We start from the raw sequence: 17,031 nt of genomic DNA on the forward strand, positions 1-17,031 counted from the left end.
CACAAGTTGTCCTCTGATCTTCATATGTGCACCTACCCACCCATCTCTCTCTCTCTCTCTCTCTCTCTCTCTCTCTCTCTCTCTCTCTCTCTCACACACACACACACACACACACACACACACACACACACACGGAGAGAAATATAAAAATAATTAAAGTAACTTTTTAACCCATGCCTGCTCATCCAAATGCTATATTGTGTCTATGTAGATAGTTTCATGGTTCATTGCTAGTTCCTGCTCATCTGTGGTTTTCACATATGCTAGCTATCTCATCCCCTGGGATAAAAATGCTCCTCCCAAGAGGCTTCTGAGTTACTTTCTCACTGCTGTGACTAAACTGGACAAGAAGTAACTCAAGGAAGGAAAGGTTTATTTGGTGCATGCTTCAGGAGATAATGTCCACGGCAATGGGGAAGGCATGGTGATGGGATTAGCCCCTGGTCATCATCGGATGAGTAAGCAGGGAGAGATAAACACTGGTATTCTTTATGTTTGGGGTTTGAATTGGGGGGAAAAGGTGAGTGCACGACTGTGCACACTCACTCAAAGATCAGCTTTTCCCTTTTTCTGCCCCCCCCACTCCCACCCCTGGTGAGCAAGCATCCTTATGTTCTTGCCACTTAATTACAAGATGCTCCCACCATGACCCCCCCCCCACCCCTCACAGAGTCCCATGAACTGCTCCCATGGCCACAAGCAAAAATAAACCCTTCTACCCCTAAGTTGCTTCTTGTCAGGTATGTGATCACAGTGGTGAGGAAAGTAACCCGAGCACAAAGTGCTGCGGAGTGCAGCCAGGGCTGTGATAGGCCGGACCACACGGTTCATTCCTAGGCCTGCAGGCTGGATTGTGAGAAGAATGTGGAAGAGTTTAGAGCTGCCAGCTAAGGAAGCTGCAGGGTGCTGCAGGCAGAGCACAGTGAGCCACCCTGGTAGAAGTCTGGGTGAGTAGAAGGTAGGGCTCATGAGGTTACTACTGAAACTCGCCCTAGAGGCCATTCCTGTAAGGTTCCGGTGATGAGTATGGCTTCAGTTTGCCTGTTTCCTAGAATATGCGTGAGGATGAATTTTTTTCTTTTCTTTTTTTAAATTAGAATGAATTGTAGAGTTAATTTCAAAACAGCATACCGTCCAGAAAGTGGCATGGCGGCTATTCCTCACTGCTTGCAATCAAATTTATAGTGAGCAGAACAATGGCAAGCAAAGCGGTCTGGGCCAGTTTAAAGTTCTGAAAGGTGGTATAGATAAAGCAGTCTCTAGCCGTTAAAGAGATAGTGACATTAGTAAGAAACCTGGTAGGTTTAGGGATGTGGCTCAATTGGCAGGCACTTGCTTGGCACTCACAAAGCCCTGAGTTTAATACCCAGCAATGCATTGCATCCAGGATGGTGGTGCACACCTGTAGCCCCAGCACTTGAGAAGTAGAGACAGGAGGTTCATGAGTTAAGTCCAACCTGGGCTACATGACACTCCATTTCAACAATCACACTTTACTGCACTGGAACAAGAAGAAAAATACCTCGAAGGGCAACACTCTACCCACCAAGGCTCTAGCATATGAAACTACAAAGCATTTGAAAAAGAGGAAGCCCGAAATGAGAGTTCACTAAAGGGATTCCCTGCTTGAAAACAACCAAACCGAACAGCCCAGAGAAGTACATTCTCAGACTCAGCTGTGAAGGCACATAAAGACTACTGTAGCAGTGGTCCAAGAGGCATCATGCAGTATCTCAAGCTGGCAGCAGAATTTGGCAATGGCATCCATGAGGTGCTGAGGGGGCATGTGAAATGCAAAGGGCCCTGAAGTCATGGAGGCTTACACCAAATTCCCAGAGAAGGGAGCAACAGCTCGGGAGGTCAGGCAGATGTAGACTCCCAAGCCTCAGAGGAAGTGGACCTGGTGGGACCTGCCGTGCATTAGCACCTGTGGCCTGCTGGCCCATTCACTCTCACTCACAGGCTGCACACCAGCCTGGTAGCTTCCCCTGCAGTGTGATTTCCTTCTGCTTCCTGCCACAGCAGAGCCTTCCCTCTCCATCTTACCACACTTTTTTTTTTTTTTTTTTTTTTTTTTTTTGGCGGGGGTGTGTGGGGAGAGGGGAGTGGTTCTAGACAGGATTTCTCTGTGTTAACAGACATAGCTGTCCAGGAACTCACTCTGTAGATCAGGCTGGCCCCGAACTTACAGAAAACCACCTGCCTCTGTCTCCCAATTGCTGGGATTAAAGGCATGTGCCACCATGGGAGACTGTCTTACCACAAGGACTTTGTCCTTCATACCTGAAACTCTGAAGGTAAAACATGCGGGCTCCTTTCCACCTCCACCTCTTATGGTTTGATTCTTGCATAAATCTAAACTTGCTAGGCTTCCATTTCCTTGTAAAAAGAGGTGGTCAACCCTGTTCAGGGATAGGGATGTTGCTATATTTCTCACACGCAAAAATCCAAACGTCAGGTCAAGCCAGCGTTCAGGTCACTAGACTGTCACCGTGCTTCTTTCATAAACATAACAGCTTAATGGAGCTGCTTAACCTTAATGAGATGAGACACCGAATAAAAATGAGGTGATGACTACCACTGTGCCTCCTTGTCACCTCGGGTCAAGGTGCTGCACAGGTGAGAGATAAATGCAGACCTCAGGGGAAACTGAGCGAGTGCTCCTAAACTCTACCCTAGACCTCCTCGGTGGGACCTCCTCTGGTCGGGGGCCTGGAAATCAGCATTCTAAGTCCTCTAGCAGACTCATATCAACACACGAATCCTTATTTTACAAGCATCAAGAGCCAAAGTGGCTCAGTAGAGATGGCGTTGCCCAGCACTGGGTTTTTATCTTGGTCATACTGTGAGTTGGAAGCCGCTCTTGGCTCTTCTACAGTGAGTTCACTGATTAAGCTTATGGTTTAAGGGAGGCAGGGCACAAAGAAAACAAAACTTCCCTGAAAACACAGACGGCTCACCACCAAACTGCATGCTGTTAGATAACATCACAAACCATTCATTTCTATGAAACAGGTATGATTCTCAACTCAGAGGTTAAACCAATGACTGTTATACCCTCCGAACCTTAGCAATACATATTGTCTGAACAAGACTTAAGCACCTTTTAGCAATTTTGATGCTTCATCAGATGGGGCTGCTGCATTAGGAGGGCAGGCAGCCACCTCTGCATGGTTAGTAGAAGCAGCACGGAGCAGGAAAAGAAGAGCAGGCCCCAGGCAGCTGGGGTGACCGCCACCTCTTACCACAGGAAGTTGACTTTCTGTCCACCAGGGTCACCCGCCTGGTTTCAGTGCGAAGCTTCTCATCTGTGTTCTCCACAAGGTTGGCAAGGTCGTCAATGATCTCTAGAATGGAAAGCAAGGACACTTGGTTAACTCTGGCCAGTTCACAGCTCCCCGGGTCTGCAACTATGGTACTCCTGCCATACCAAGGCATGCATTCACAAACAGGCTTCAAAAGCTGCAATTCTGATCCAAAAAGACAAAAACAAAAACACAAGAAAATGGCAATAGAGTGAAAACCTGTGAGGGCGAAGAGGCTGGCGCAGCAGGCAGAAACGCTTGTCTGTCACACAAGCCTGGCCACATGAGCTTAGGCACTGGAACCCAATAAAGGTGGGCCAAGCTAACACTACCAAGGTTCCTGACTTCCACCCACAAAGTGAGCAAACTGAGACTTGTCTGCTTTTAAACCTGGCTTAAAATAATCCTATTATAGGACATAGAAACATCAGCAACTGTGTGTGGGGGTGAGTGACAAATTTCAGCTCAGGCAAGTAGGGAAGATTTCAGAGGTGACCTTAGCTGCATCTGAGCCAACTGTTGACAAGATGAGCTGAGCAAAAGAATCAAGGACTCGAAATCAGAGAGTCTAACACAAGAGACGTTAGCTGGAACCAAATCCACTTAAATACTGAACTGAGAATACATACATAAATACACACACACACACACAAATACATACACACTGGACAAACAGCATGTGGCAATACAATCACAATTAAAAAGCAACTGGGGGTGGGGGGAGAAGCAGAAAATAAAGCATTAACTTTTCGTCCCTTACAGCAAGTGTTAATCCCACAGATGAAAGGAGAAAGACCAAATTAATTAAAGCAAGCTTTCTCCTTAAGGTGGGGTTCAGGAGATTGGCATTAGACATGGGGAAGATAAGGGTTTTTATAGCTCAAAAGTAGCGGGTTTCCAATGGGGGATTTTGCAGGCAAATAGGCAAGGATTACAGAAGCAGAACATAAGTACTTGACAAGTTGGTCATAACAACCTGAAACAAAGGCATCATTTTAAGGTTGTCATAACAAGGTAGTCATAAGACAGTGCTCATAAAAAAGATAGTTATTACAAGGTGATCATAATAAGGTGGTCATCACAACACTACTTTAGAAACAAGGGCATGGTTGTTGTTTCTGGAACAGGCTACTAGTACAGAACCATTTGTAGTTGAAGTTACAGGTGTACCCCAACCCTTGAGGAAACAGATTTAATCATAATCAGGAATGAATCTAGATTGCTTTTATTATATGATGGCCTTCAAGCCCAAAATAGAGGCAGGCTCATTTTATTACAAGTCACAGTAAGCTGGAAGAGCTAAATATATAGAAACATAGTTTTTTAAAATCATTAAAACCTCAATGTTTTATGTCATTTTTGTGAGCATTTAGTAATTCTTATCACTTAGTAATTACTGCCTCTTTAAGGATCCTTTCTATAAAGTTCTTTTTTATGCTAATCTTTAAAAGGTGAAATTAAACACATTTAAATGTACTTTAAATGACATTTAAAATAGCATATATATTATAACCTTAATCACATGAAATTATTTCCATCTATCCTTTGGTATCTGCATGCCTATAGGGATACATGCAATGGTGGAAACTGAATGCTAATGATAATTGCTCCTAGGTGGTAGGATCTTTTGCGACTGTGTTCTTCCTCATGTTTTCCTGTATTGCTCACACCAATGTTGAACATATATTATTTCTGCCAATTGAGACTTTTCTCCCGCTTCCCTGCTTTTAAGGCTAATTTAGAGATGAATTGTTCGATATGAGTCACCATTTTTCTTAAACCATGAAGAAACACAAAGGAGAAGGTCGAAGTCTCCAGAATTCTGAGTAGTTCAGATTGCCATGGAAGGCCATACTGTGACAAGGCAGGGAAAAAAAAAAAAAGCAATCCATGCCATAAAAAACAGCATAAGGCAGGCACAGGAGAGCGGTGACGCCCTTCCTTCAGCTCCCTGCACAGCATAGGGCCCTCCTTCTCTATAGCCTATGTAAGCTATTCCAATTGTGAGTCTCTCAGTTCCAGAATGAACATGACACAAACTTCTATTTATCCCTGTATCTCTCATCCCTAGAAGAGTATTGAGCACACACTGGGATAAAGTAAATGGAAGTCATAAAGGTAACGAATGAATGAAGCCTAAGATGAAAGTATTCAATAATTTTAAGATGTTTTCTGTTTCTGTAAGAAGTAAGTGGATTTAAGACAAGTTTGTCAGTTATTTATAGGTGACAACTGCCTAAGAAAATAATCTACTATTATTTAATATTTTATTCATAATGGTTGGCTGTGTTCAGTGACAACTCTCTTGAGGTTTCTTTCCATTAGTCATGAACTTCACCTAGATCAGTGGCTGTGGGTTGTGACCCCTTTGGAGGTCAAATGACCCTTCCACAGGGGTCACATATCAGATATCCCGCATGTCAGATATTTACATTACAATTCATAACAGTAGCAAAATTATGGTTATGAAGTAGCAATAAAACAATTTTACAGTGTGTGTGTGTGTGGGGGGGTCACTGCAACATGAGGAAGTGTATTAAAGGGTTGCAGTGTTAGGAAGGTTGAGAACCACTGCCTTAGAGTATGCTCCTCTCTCATATATGGGTCAAACCACAGTTTTGTATTCTGACTGTGTACTGCCATGGTGATTTAATACACACTTTACTTGAGCAACATTTAAACTAAAAGCCTGATATGTGAGCTGGGCAGTGCAGTCCACAACTGCAGCCCTAGCAATCTGAGGGTAAGGCAGGAGGAGTTCTGCAAGTTTGGGGTTAGCCTGGGCTAAAGAGTGAGCCCAAACAAACAATCCTGACCTACTTACAGACATTTTCTTGGAGTTTCTAAAACTAAACTCTGCATCGTTCCCCCAACTTGACTTCCTCCCAGTAGTGTCTGTCTCCACGTCTGAGTTTGTTTTCTATTGCTGTGATAAACACCATGACAAAGGCAACCTGGGAAGGAGAAGGTTTATTTCATCTTGTATTTCACAGTCCATTACCTAGGGATGCCAAGGCAAGAGTTTGCAGCAGAAACCATGGAGGAATGGTGCTTACTGGCTTGTTTGGCTACCTACCTTTCTTATACAGTCCAGGCCCACTGGCCTAAGGAATGGCACCGCCAATAGTAGGCTGGGCTCTCCTATAACAATTACCAATCAAGAAGATGCCCCCACAGTGGGACAATCTCATATAGACAATGCCTCAATTGATATTCCTTCTGCCCAGGTGACTCTCGCTTATGTCAGGTTGACAGCTGAAGTTAACTATGACTCTCTGCTATGAGCACCATCATTTGCTCAAGCCTGAACTCCCAGTTACTTGATCCACTACTTTCCCTCTCATCCGACATTCCATTTGTTAGTGGCCCTTACTGGTATTTAACTCCATAGCATGTTTCAATACTATCACTTATCTTTGTTACTGATTTACAAAACTTTGTCAGTATTTCTAAAATACTTCCTAATTTATCTACCTGCCCCTAGTCCTAAATGCACACAATGTACATAGCAAGCTGAAACATATACTTTTTATCTGCTCTTTCAATTAATTACTTTTTAATAGACCTATATGGTAGCTTGAATGTAAGTAGCCCCATAAACTCATAGTGAGTGGTACTATCAGGAGGTGTGGCTTTGTTGGGGTAGATAAGGCCTTGTTGGAGGAAGTGTGTCACTGTAGGCTTTGCGGTCTTATATGCTCACACCACACCCAGTACCTCAGTTTGTTTCCTGTTGCCTTCTGATCAAGATGTAGCCAGTACCATGTCTGCCTGCATGTCACCATGCTCCCTACCATGGTGATAATGGACTGAACCTCTGAAACTGTAAGATGCCACCTCAATTAAATGTTTTTCTTTGTAAGAGTTGCTGTGGTCATGGTGTCTCTTCACAGCCATAGAAACCCTAAGACATCATATGTAATTAATGACCAATGACTATTAAACAGAGCTCTACAGTGATAGATGGATGGAAAGAGGGGAGGGCACTAACTAACCACTCACAATTCATCTAAAAAGCAGAACAGAGATGCAGAAGAGCAAAGGGCAGACTGGACTTAAAGAACCTAACTGTGTAGATGGCACACGTAAACCTGATTATAGCAACAGCCATAAATGACGGGAGGCAGAGGCAGGTGCATCTCTGTGAACTCAAGGCCAGCCTGGTCTACAAGACAAGTTCCATGACAGTCAAGTCAAAAGAGAGAGACACCTAGTCAATCAACAGGAAAGAAAGAAGGAAATATCTTACTGTTTGAGAATTAAGAAAGCCATTTTAAAATTGTATATAGAACCAGGATTAAATTACAAGACAAAGAATATATAGTGAACTAAGACAACTGTTGAAGATCAGAGGTTTTGCTTTTCCTTGGATTTTTTTGAGACAGGGTTTCACTATGTAGCTCTGTCTGTCCTGGAACTCCCTACGTAGACCAGGCTGGCCTTGAACTCACTGCACACATGTAACCAATGATCAGACCTCAGAAGACATTCACATGATCATCACAAGAAGTGCAGAAACGGAGTCTGGCAAAAATTCAGCATTCAATCACGTCACCAACCCTCATCAAAACTGGACTGCAGAGGAACTCTCTCGGCCTGATGAAGGATATCAGTGAGTGGATTTTAAAAGCAGAAGCAAGGCCAGGAGATCTGCTTTGATTACATATGTTTTGTTATTTTACTAGAAGCCCCATACTGTGCAATAAGGAAAGAAAAGGGAAGGCTAAAGGATCTGAAAGGAAGATTAAAAAGCTATGTATTTGCAGATAACATGATTTTGTGCACAGAATCTATTTAGAACCTGTAAGAATCAATAAGTAAATTTACAACTTAAAATTTTAAAACTACATTTATTTATGAGTGTGTATATTTATGTATGTGCATGGATATGCATACATGCACATGTAGACAGTCAATTCTCAACACAGATATTGATAGTAAAGCCAATCAAAAAGGAAAAGAAGTCTTTTCAACAACACCGGGACATATGGATATGTATATGCATAAATAGAAAGACTTTCCTCCCCCACACATACAAAAATACTTGAGATGGTTCATGGACCTAACTGTAAAACCTGGAACAGTAAAGTTCTAGATGAAAATTTTAACAGTTAACTATAGTTCATCAAATTAACCACATACCTACACTCTTAAAGGAAGACAATCTGACATGTGACATGGGCAGGCACAAGTTTCTTAGACAAGAACTACAAAATTATACAATTTTTAAAAAAGAAAAAGAAAGAAATGTCATTAAAATTAAAGTTGCTCCTCACCCAAAGATACTATTTCAAAAATGGAAAAAGAAGTCACAGGCTGCAGAGAATGGTGCTATAGGACATGTAACTGACAAAGTGTTTGTGGCTAGAATAAAGATCCACTGCACTACACAGAACAATTAAAACAAAACAAAACAACTAACCAAACAAACAAACAAGCAAAAAAAGACCATACTAGCATGATCTTAAATACCCAAATACCTGAACAGATGTTTGCAAAAGAAAATACACAAAAAGCCAGTATGCACGTGAAAAGGAGCCCACATTAGTCATTAGGGAAATGCAAATTCAAACTACAGTGAGAGATGCTTCCCCACACACCCACACCCACCAGAAGGCTAAAATTAAAGGCTGACGATGCTAATTGCTGGGGAGATAGGGCACAAAAGGCCCCATGGAAGAGCTGATCTACTCCAGTCAAGTCAGATATCTGTGTTCCTACACATAGTCTTCATGCCTAGGTATTTTATCAAGCAGAGTATCAAGCACCCTTATTCATTAGAACCCTAAACTTAAAGTGATGAAAATATCCATCAAATTGAAGTGTGTCTGTAAGATAGAATACTGCACAGCAATAAAGGGGATTCTCTGTTAGGCTCAGTGGGCAACACAGACAAACAGTATTATTAGTCAATGCAACAACCATTGGCAGCTCAGAAGTTTTATTGGCTAAAATAAAAATCAACATGCTTCATGATTCCATAGACATAAACAATACATGAGTCTGGGTGTCGGGGCACATGTCTTATTCTCAGCACTTGGAGCATGGAGAAAGAAGGATCAGGGCTTCCAGCTCATTCTCAGTTACCAGGTAGTTCACAGCCAGCCTGGACAACTTGAAATTCTGGCTAAAGAAAGGAAGGAAGGAAGGAAAGCGTTGGCTGGTGTGGCATATGCTTTTAAACCCAGTACTTGGAAGACAGAGGCAGGAGGATCTCTGAGTTCAGGGTAAGTTCCAGGACAGCCAGGGCTACACAGAGAAACCCTATCTCAAAAAAGAAGGGGGTGGGAGAGGCAAGGAAAGGAAAAGAAAGGGAAAAAAAAATAAAAAAGAATAAACCTGACTGTATACTAATCAGAAAATGATCACATCTGGGCTGGGGGGGGGGGGGGAAGTGGTGACCAAAAAAAAAAAAAAAAAAAAAAAAAGGAACTTATGAGAACAGGTTTTATGCAGTCACACATATTCATGTATTTCTAAAAAAAAAAAATGCACAAACCTGAACACTAAAGATTCATGCATCTATTGAGAAAGTTACACCCAAACTGAAAGCATGAATCAGAAAAAAAAAATGAATTTACAATAAATGATATAGGACTAGGACTGAAGAGATGGCTCATTAGTGTAGTGTGGTGATATGTTGCTAGCACAAATAAAGCCTGTCTGATGATCAGAGGATGGAGTTTGCCACTAGCTAACCATAGAGTCTGTACATACAGGCAGGGAGTGAGATGGCTGGGTGGAAACAGGAAGTGAGATGGTAGAGCACGGACAGGAAGTGAGATGGGCTGGCTGGAGAGACGCTAAGATGGTAAAGGTGGCTTTAGCTTGCTCCTTCTTCTCTCTGACCTCTCAGCATTTTCCTCTATGTGACTTGGTGTTTTTATCATTTAGACCAATCAGAACTTCATTACAGTTTAGAACACTGCTCTTCCAGAGGACCTGGGCTCAATTCCCAGCTCCCACATGGCAGCTCACAGCTATCTGTGATTCCAGTCCCAGGGGATCTGATGCTCTCTTCTGGCCTCCATGGGCACCAGGAACATATGTAGTGCACAGACATACATGAAGGCAAACATGCATACACATAAAATGAAAGTAAATTAAAAATAATATCCTATCACTAAAATTTTCCAATGAACCCTAGGGAAGAAGGAGAGAAAGGAGGGAAGGGAGGAAAAGGCAGAAGGAAGGAGGGACAGGTGGTTCACACTGGCACAATTTTAGGCCCACAACAAGTTGGGCAGTGACCCTGTAGCTCCGCCCACTTTTCTTATGTCTCTGGGAGGAGGATGGTCAGTCTTCCACTGAGCACTTCATCAGTGGGAAACATGACAATTCGGAAGAAAATCGGTTCCTGAGTTTACATATAGAAGCACTTGAAAGTGAGTAGTTTGGGACCCAAACTTCACACTATCAGGACATTCCAGTGAAAGTCATGGTTTGCATGGGTGATCGCCACTTTGCTCAATAAAGCTGACACAATCAGATTTCATTATGGCTTACAGATATTACCTATTTATAATATAAAACTTCGGTTTAATATCCTGTAGAGAGGCAAGGGAAATATCCATGTCTAGAAATAATTATGCCAGCTACCCCTTGCAAACTGAATTTCTAGACAGGTTTCATTTCAAGTTTGTGAATATGCATAAGTATAAGGTAAACCAACAAATATGTAGCAGGTTAGCTCAGTAAAAACAGTGCTTTACACTGAAGGAGTTAATGTTTTAATGGAGAACAGGTACACTTACCACTTTAGTTGATAAAACTCTGGTGTGTGCACATGTGCATAGGGGAGCATATCTCATGCGTGGGCATGAGCAGGAGGAGGCCAAAGGCTGACTCTAGTGTATTTCTCAATCATTCTTCACTCGGTGTTGTTCCTCTCTCTCTCTCTCTCTCTCTCTCTCTCTCTCTCTCTCTCTCTCTCTCTCTCTCTCTCTCTCTCTCTCTCTGAGTGCATGTGCATGCCAGTGGAGTGGGTGTTGGTGATGTGAGGAGGGACAACCACAAGTCATCAACTATGCATGGAGATCAGAGGGCAATTTTGTTTCTACATTTTTGACTTTTTTCTTTTTAGATTTATTTTACACATATAAGTACTTTACCTGTATGTATGTCTATGTAACATTTGTATGCCTCATGCCCAAAGAGGTCAGAAGTGGGTATTGGATCCTCTGAAGCTGGAGTTAGGGACAATTGTGAGTCACCATGTGGGTTCTGGGAACCAAACCCAGGTCCTCTGTAAGAATATCAAATTCTAACTGCTGAGCCAAATCTCTGGCCCTCTTTACCTTCTTTTTTGAGCTGTCTCTCACTGACACTGGAGTTCACTCTTGCAGCTAGGTCAGCTGACCAGTGAGTTCCTGGGATCCACCTATCTCTGCCCCCAGCACTGGAGTTACAGACATAAACCACCATACCCAGCTTTTATGTAACTGTTGGGGACCTGAATTCAGATTGTGCTCTATGTACTTTACTAACTGAAGATGGCTATTTTGTTTAAAACACATGTGTAGAGGGCACACAAACATGATACTGAAGACAACTTCTCCCACCATGTGGAACCCAGGGATCAAACTCGGGTTGCCAGGCAGGGCATCAAGTGCCTCCAATTAATTTAACAATTCCATGTTTAGTGCATAAAAGTAATTTAATAGCAATTTAGGGATGTTTATCAATCTGAAATAGCTCTGAAACTGGACAATGAGCACAGGATAAGAAAATTTTTGAGAATGCTAGAAAAAGCCTAAGTTTCTGTAAATGGAACATTGAAGGTTTCAGAGAAGAAGCTAGAAAATTCTCTATCTCCTTAGAGACTGTGTGTGAATCATGTCCAGATAGCTGGTAGAAATCTGGTCAAGGACATTTGGAGCTCCACAAACACTGGGAACAAGCATAGAAACTGAAGAAGCAAAGATCACGGTGGCATGTTTGTGATCCAGCTCTCATAGAACCCCCAGGGAACTTGGAAGTATTGGATGAGGCTATCTGGTAGAAGAAATAAATGCCCAAGCATTAAGTATTCAGGCTGCAGTGTAGCTACTTCCAACCATGTACAGTGAGATAGTGTGGCAAAGAGAACTTAGAGAAGAATTTATCTTTAAAGGCAGAGCAGGGAGGAGAAAGCATGTGTGGGAGAGAACACTCTTTGTCAAAGAGATCACAGGGCTACAAGGGAGCCTGGAGCTAGGTATCAACACAATGGAACACCATTCAGAGATCTTTGAGGCCACCTTCCTACCACAAGCCCAGAGCACTAAGGGCAAAAGGGTATCAGGGCCAGGACCAGAGCATTCCACTGTGGGCTCACTGTCTAGGTCCCCGTGAATTCTGACACAATGCTCCCCAACCACCCAGCCACGATAGTGGATCCAATGCAACTGGCCCTGTTGCTATAGAGGTACAAGCAGTAAGCCTTGCCTCCATCCCCAAGGTGTTAAGACTACAAGCCTGCACAGTGAAAAGGCTCTGGGCACATAGCTGCCTCCACCTAGACTCCAAATGACATTGCAGACTATCTAAGGGCCAAGTAGAGATTTGGCACAGGGGCAGAGTTGGTGGAGAAAGCATCCTGTTGGGAAAATGCTGAGTGGAGGCATGGGAACAGAACCACCCTGAAGACCTAAGAACTATAGATCTACCAGAGATGGGCCCCTGCCTGGGAGAACTGTCAATATGAGATTCCAAACTGTGCTTCAGACTGGTCTGAGCCCAACAAACAATGGGGATGGGGGCCCCCCCAAGGTCAGGGAGGCCTAGCCTCCACCTCTGTGCCCAATGTGAGGGACATGGAGCCAAAGCAGACTATTTCTCAGCTTTACTGTCATCTTCCTAGTTTGTGTTTGCCCCCACCCCTGCCCCTGCTTCTTCTTTTGAAATGGGAAGGTCTGTCCCCTCTTGTCCCCTCACTGCACATGGGGAGACAGCTTGTTTAAAGACACAGGCTCACAGCTAGAGAAACTGGCCATTTGAAAACCAGTTGTTGTCTACTTAAAGGTTTACAAAAGGCAATGTATAGACAGGCGATCTTAATTTGCTTCATTTTTATCATAAATATAATTAAGACTCAGCTTTTATAATGTATTTTGGACAACAACTTATTTCTACATCTTCAGCTTTGAAGGGAGACAAAATAACTTAGGCAGACACTCATTAAACTAGCAACATGCTTACAACAGAGATAATGGCAGTCTATAGTTTGTACGGTTCCCATTGGGTCAAAGTGTTCCCTAGCTAGATGGTCACTGTCTTGTCATTAGGAAAAGTTCTATGAAAGAATAGGAAGAATAGGCCCCACACTAAAGGACGGACACATGGACACACACACACACACAGTGTGGAGGCAAAACCCAGATCTCCATTCTGCCTTTTGTTACCTTGTGGGCCCAAATGAGGTGCCATGCTGTTAGCAAGGACAGCTTCTAAGTGCTTACTGTAATGACACTTAACAATGTAACAAGCTGTTACATAAAATTGTTGGTAAGAATACCCCCACAATGTCTTAAGGACCGTCAACACGTTCTGCCTATATTTCAGATAGTTTCTTGGATTTTTGTCAAGTATACAATTTTTTTTTTATATTTAAGATCATTAAAAAGGTTTCTTAATTGTGAAATCTTGTAAGAAAAGCAAGACAGGAAAGAATCAAGTAAGCAAAGGAGATGGGTGCTCTAGATCTAGGCTGGGGTGCAATCCTAGCACTCAGGGGCTGGGGAGGAGGATGCTATATGAGTTTGAGGACAGCACAGGCTACAGAGTGAGGTCCTGTTTAAAAGGTAATTATGTATATAATCTTTAAATAAAAGTTAGAGGAGAAGGAATTTTATAAAGTAAAATGAGAGTTTTGTTCTAAAACCAGAGGCTCTTCCAATTGGAAAAGGTAAGGCAGGAGCACAACTAGGAAGCTAATGTGTGTCCTAAGCAGATGCCCGAGAGCTCGGAGCTGGGGAGGGGGCTCAGCGGGTGAAAGCACTCACTGTGCAAGCCTGACAGAGTCCCCATCCCCAGGGCCCTAGCAAAAGCCAGAAGCAGCTGCAGGGGTGCCCGAGATCCCAGTGCCCCCTACTGGGAGGTGGTAGGCAGAGGTGGCAGGTCTGCCAGAAGCTCTGAGGGCAAGCTAGTCCAGCATATGTCTGAGTAAACAAGACAGCCTGTCTCAGTGAGGTAGAGAGTGAGGACCCACACCAGGGATCAACTGCAAACTTTCCTCTGACCTCTATATGTGTGCCATGGCGCACACATGTGAACACACATGTGCGAAAGGGATGGATAAATACATAAAACTATTTTTAAAAGTTCTAAGGACGAAATTCTGTGCACTGACAAAGAATTGGAGTTTGTTATTTCTGTCTCTCCCCTCCCCTCCTTTTCTCTGGAACAGGGTTTCACTACATAGCACAGGATGGCCTCGAGCTCAGATTCTCCTGCCTCAGTCTCTGAGTTTTGGGATTACAAGCCTGTGCCAAAGCCTCTGGCTCAGTTAAAATTTCCAGTAGTTCCAAAATATTCACTCCATTAAATAACCATTCATTAACTAGTAGCCCATTGTTGACTACTTTGAATACTTTCCTACTTTTAAATCATGAGTCAATGAATTATTTCCTCCATTATCATTCCATCTCTTGCATCATTTCCTTAACAAAGTGTGATTATGACGGTTTTATGGACTTTGAAACTGTCTGCCAAATTACACTTTAAAAGGCTCATATTGCCAGTGTTGGTTGGTTTGATAGAATTTATTCTACTTGTCAGTTACTATGACCTCAGAAGGATATTTCCTAAGCCAGGGAGCCTAGGGGAATTCCCACCCTACAGACCACAGCTCTTAAGGTGGGAATTTCCCTAACCACAGTCTATTAAGAACAAATTAAACACAGGTTTTGGAGTATAGGCTAGGAAACAACCAGCTGATTATTCTAGATTCCTGACAGTTGACCCTCCAAAGAGAAATGCTTCCTGGGAAGTATTTGCATTTGGTTCCAAGAGTCTCTTACATTCCTATTACATGTTGATTTGTGACACCAAGTGCCACTTTGATGCTGGATGAAAATGGACAATGTAAACATAAAAATACACTGGCAACCAAACACAGTAAGAAATACTAGAAAGTGTCTACTAATGGACTCTAGAGTTCATAAATTTTTCTATTCTTAGGTTTTTTTGTTTTTACTTTTCAAAACAAGGTTTTCTGTGTAGCCTTGGCTGTCCTGGAACCCATTCTGTAGATCAGGCTGACTAGGAGCTCACAGAAATCTGCCTGCCTCTGCCTTCCAAGTGCTGGGATTAAAGGTGTGCAACACCAACACCCAGCTCTCTAGTCTAGTCTCAGTTTTAATGTCAATAAATTCTATGTAATGGCAGAACAAATGGTATATAACTTCAAGGGAAATTTATATCTTTTGTAGTCGCAATGGACTCTGGAGCTGTAAAGCCATTGTGATTTTAATATTAATACCACTAATAAATAATACTTGAGACATAAAAAAAACAGTGGACTTTTCTTAAAGTTACTAGTTTAGGGGCTGAAAGAGAAGGTTCAATGATGAAGCACACTTGTTGCTCTTCTAGAGGACCCAAGTTTAATTCTTAGCACTCACATGGAGGTCTCTAATCATCTGTAACTCTGCTCCCTCATTGGGCCTCAGATATGCAAGTGGTGCACAGATAAAATATATGTATATATACACACAGGCAAGATGCCCAAACACATATTTAAATAAATAAGTAGAAATTCAAAAGTTATTAGTTCAACTCCCCCTATCCCCTGCCTATGGGTTCCCTGTGGTAGGGCAGCTGGTCCCCACTCCTACAGAGCCTTCAGGAGCGAAAGCAAGGGCTCCTCTCACGTTTTCCTCAGACCTTAAACCAGAGCCTTTCATCTAAGTTTGAAATGTGTTAGCAGGGACTTGTGCTAAGATAAACCCTCCCCAATCCCCAAACAGATGGACATAGAGCTCTGTGTACAAAGGTAGGCAATAAAGGAAAGTCTGGGGAATACTCAAGATGCTCTCTCCCCTGTTAAGATACTAAGTCAGTGCCACAGGCACAGAGGCACAGTAAGGCAACAATTTCACATCACTGACCATATGACAGAAGCCTGCCGGTCAAAGGAAAACCGTAACGAAGGAAAACAGTCACTGTACACCAGGGAAAAGGCTTACAAAATATTCCCCAGGAGTCAGGAAAAGGGCATAGAAAGGGCAAACTACATTAGCAAGTAAAACAGAGAGGTGGGAATAAAGAGCCAGGAAAACAGAAGAGATAACAATCAAAGGAAAGAGGACTTTCCCCTGACACAAAAGCTGGAGTCTTCCTGTGAGAATCCAAACCCAAGTACCATGCAACATCAGTGGAAAGTGTCCACCAGCCATGAAAATTCATCCTGCAGTTTCTCCATTTCAGAATAATGGAATAATTCTGCAGACATTCAGATGACAGGGAGGAGGGGAAGCTCACCAGAAGAGGAAGGAAACTATCAAACAGCATCCAGTAAATGCTAGCAAACAATGGGGTAAAAAGGTGTGAAGACTGCTGGAGTCACCCGAGTCCCTCCTTTCCAAGGCGGATGAAGCTGTGGCGGTCCTGCAGGCTCATCATGCCAAGAAAGAAGCTGCTCAGAAGGTGGGGGGGGGGCACTATTGCTGCTGCTGCTACCTCTTAGACAAGGAAAAAGAATCAAAAGCCAAATAAACCCTCATGGCATTCAGCTAGGGTCTGAAGA

General features: G+C 42.9%; 1 protein-coding gene across 1 annotated transcript in view; it reads right to left on the minus strand.

The window, feature by feature from the left end:
* The window catches only part of Stx8 (syntaxin 8), a 220,416-nt gene that overhangs the window by 81,804 nt on the left and 121,581 nt on the right, over positions 1-17,031 (minus strand). Inside the window, exon 7 of the mRNA XM_051180347.1 lies at positions 3,246-3,347. Coding sequence (XP_051036304.1) covers positions 3,246-3,347 — 102 coding nt within the window. The remainder of the gene's footprint in view (positions 1-3,245; positions 3,348-17,031) is intronic.

Source organism: Phodopus roborovskii, unplaced genomic scaffold, assembly GCF_943737965.1.
Source record: "Phodopus roborovskii unplaced genomic scaffold, PHOROB, whole genome shotgun sequence".
NCBI classification, from domain to species: Eukaryota; Metazoa; Chordata; class Mammalia; order Rodentia; family Cricetidae; genus Phodopus; species Phodopus roborovskii.